At 44.4% G+C, this 2,089-nt stretch overlaps 1 protein-coding gene across 2 annotated transcripts in view; it reads right to left on the bottom strand.

Annotated features, from left to right (window-relative positions):
- LOC112467558 (ubiquitin-conjugating enzyme E2-17 kDa) overlaps positions 1-2,083 on the bottom strand; it is a 4,455-nt gene extending 2,372 nt beyond the window's left edge. For both annotated transcript variants that reach the window (XM_025036241.1, XM_025036242.1), the window contains exons 1-3: positions 1,601-2,083; positions 684-764; positions 216-420 (exon numbers count right to left, since the gene is read on the bottom strand). In XM_025036241.1, the coding sequence (XP_024892009.1) occupies positions 216-420; positions 684-764; positions 1,601-1,644 (330 nt within the window). In that variant the 5' untranslated portion in view covers positions 1,645-2,083. The remainder of the gene's footprint in view (positions 1-215; positions 421-683; positions 765-1,600) is intronic.
- Between the last annotated feature and the right edge of the window lie 6 nt (positions 2,084-2,089).

Genomic DNA, 2,089 nt, shown 5'->3' with positions numbered 1-2,089 from the left:
ATCAACCTATAAAGAGAGAAAAAAATCTCTCCACATAATATAAAGACATCAAAAGCATTCTTGTTCGTCGTGCATATTTACGTATTCTCATAAAATACTAACTCATTAAATTCCACGATTTGTAATATTCAGTTCCCAGTTGTTTGAAATATCAGAAGGAAAATTAAGTAACGTCAAAACACATTTTGCGATCAAAAACAAAGAGAAGATAGTACCTGTATAGATGTTAAGATGGCCGAGACGTCATAAGTAGGGCTCCAACGATTTTGAAGTATGTCCAGACATATTCCACCGTCCGCGTACACGTTAGGATGGAACATTTTACTAACAAATCTCACTGTAGGTGGTTTGTTTGGATATTCTTCTGTAAATTCTATTGTAAGTTTAAATGTGCCGTCCTCGAATGGAGTATCGTGTGGTCTGAAACATACACAAACGTCCTACCATAAGGAACTTTTGTACACTCAATGTTTAAGTACTTGATCTTATCTTATCTCTTGGAAACTTAAATAAAAAAGAGATAAACTGGTCACTTTATAGGCTAAATTTTATGTAGAAGGTATCCTAAGCTCTTTTAATACATATTACGCAGACATATATTTCTGACCAAAGATAACGTTTCCTTGAGACACAAGTGTTATCAAAGAACAAATGTAAAATAAAAAAAAATCACGCTGTCTTACCCAAATATAACTGCATTCCATATCATAATATTATTGTCTGTCGGAGCACCTGACACTCCAGTTGGGGGATCCTCCTGTAATCTTTGGAAAAACAACAATTTTTAGAGCCTTATCTTGCTCGTAAAACGGCATATAAAACTTTGTTTTTTTGCATATAAAAGAAAAAAGAATATTAAAGATGATATCGTTGTCTTTTTTACATAAATCAAACTTATATTCCAAGTACATACATATTAACGCACAATCTATAAATACAGTGTCATTGACTGTCATAGAACTAATCATTGCAAAGTCTGACGAATCATGCGCGATGCTGATGACAAAATTACGATTCGCTCCTAATAAATTTATTACAATTCGCGGTCGCCGAGCCTTGTACAAGTCTTACACGAAAATTGTGTCCAGAAAAACGCCCCGTTCAATTATACATATACATTATACAAAAACGGGCGAGTATAAATCAACGTTAAGTGAGATCATCATAATGATTTGCCAGATTGTTCTAGAAACGACCGAACGTATCGGGCCCGCGGTATCACGCGGACCATCGACAGGATGAAGAACGGTTTGTTTTATTGGGCCAGAAAGCGGAATAGGAGGGAGGGAGGGGAGGCGGTCGGGGTCGGGGCAGCGGGCGAACGCGAGACGGCGAGAGGGACGATTGAACAGCATTTCTAATAATAAACGCGGTTGACATTCGCGCAAAAGATGCGTGATCTCCCACGCGCGAAATCCTCGATTCCGCGGATCGAAGCGGAGTCGAGGCGAGGCGAATCGGGCGCACCAGGAGCCGCTGCGCTTGCAATGGCGTCGTCGTGCCCCGAGCCCCGAGAGCGCGATCGAACTCGAACGGATGGATGGACGGACGGGCGCGGGCGGACGGATGGAGCACGTTAATACCGTCATGCACTAAGTACCTCTTAAAGTCCCTCATCAATCTCCTCCTCGCGGGGGTGGACATCCCTCACGAATGGACTCCTCGTTAACTTGAGCGAACGATGATGGCTGATCGCGCTCTCTCTCGCTCTCTTCCTCCGCGATAGGTGTAGGTGCGCGCTGCGCGGATGATCGACAATGACGATGACGATGGCAAAGGCGAGGGTGACGGTGGCGACGACGACCTCCTTAATTCCTCTTCCGCACCTTGTCTATCAACTTCTATCAGCTATCAGCGCGCGACAACGGAGTGCGGACAGGCCCAACGGGAGAAATCACACGGCACGCACACGCGCGTCTGTCTGTAGTCTGTACGCGTACCAGATTTTACGTAGCGCGCACTATACTCTCTCTTTCTCTCACGCGCGGACGAGGGTTTATATTTCTTACGAGACCGTCGAGAGAGTCGAGTCAGTCGAGATCCCGGATTTGCGACGTTCGCGAGCGAGCGAGCGAGCGAGAATGAGAGA

The sequence above is a fragment of the Temnothorax curvispinosus genome, unplaced genomic scaffold (genome assembly GCF_003070985.1).
Source record: "Temnothorax curvispinosus isolate PA1 unplaced genomic scaffold, ASM307098v1 QBEX01017532.1, whole genome shotgun sequence".
Classification (NCBI taxonomy): Eukaryota; Metazoa; Arthropoda; class Insecta; order Hymenoptera; family Formicidae; genus Temnothorax; species Temnothorax curvispinosus.
The sequence above is the reverse complement of the archived record's forward strand: the minus strand, read 5'-3'. Positions and strand labels throughout refer to the sequence as shown.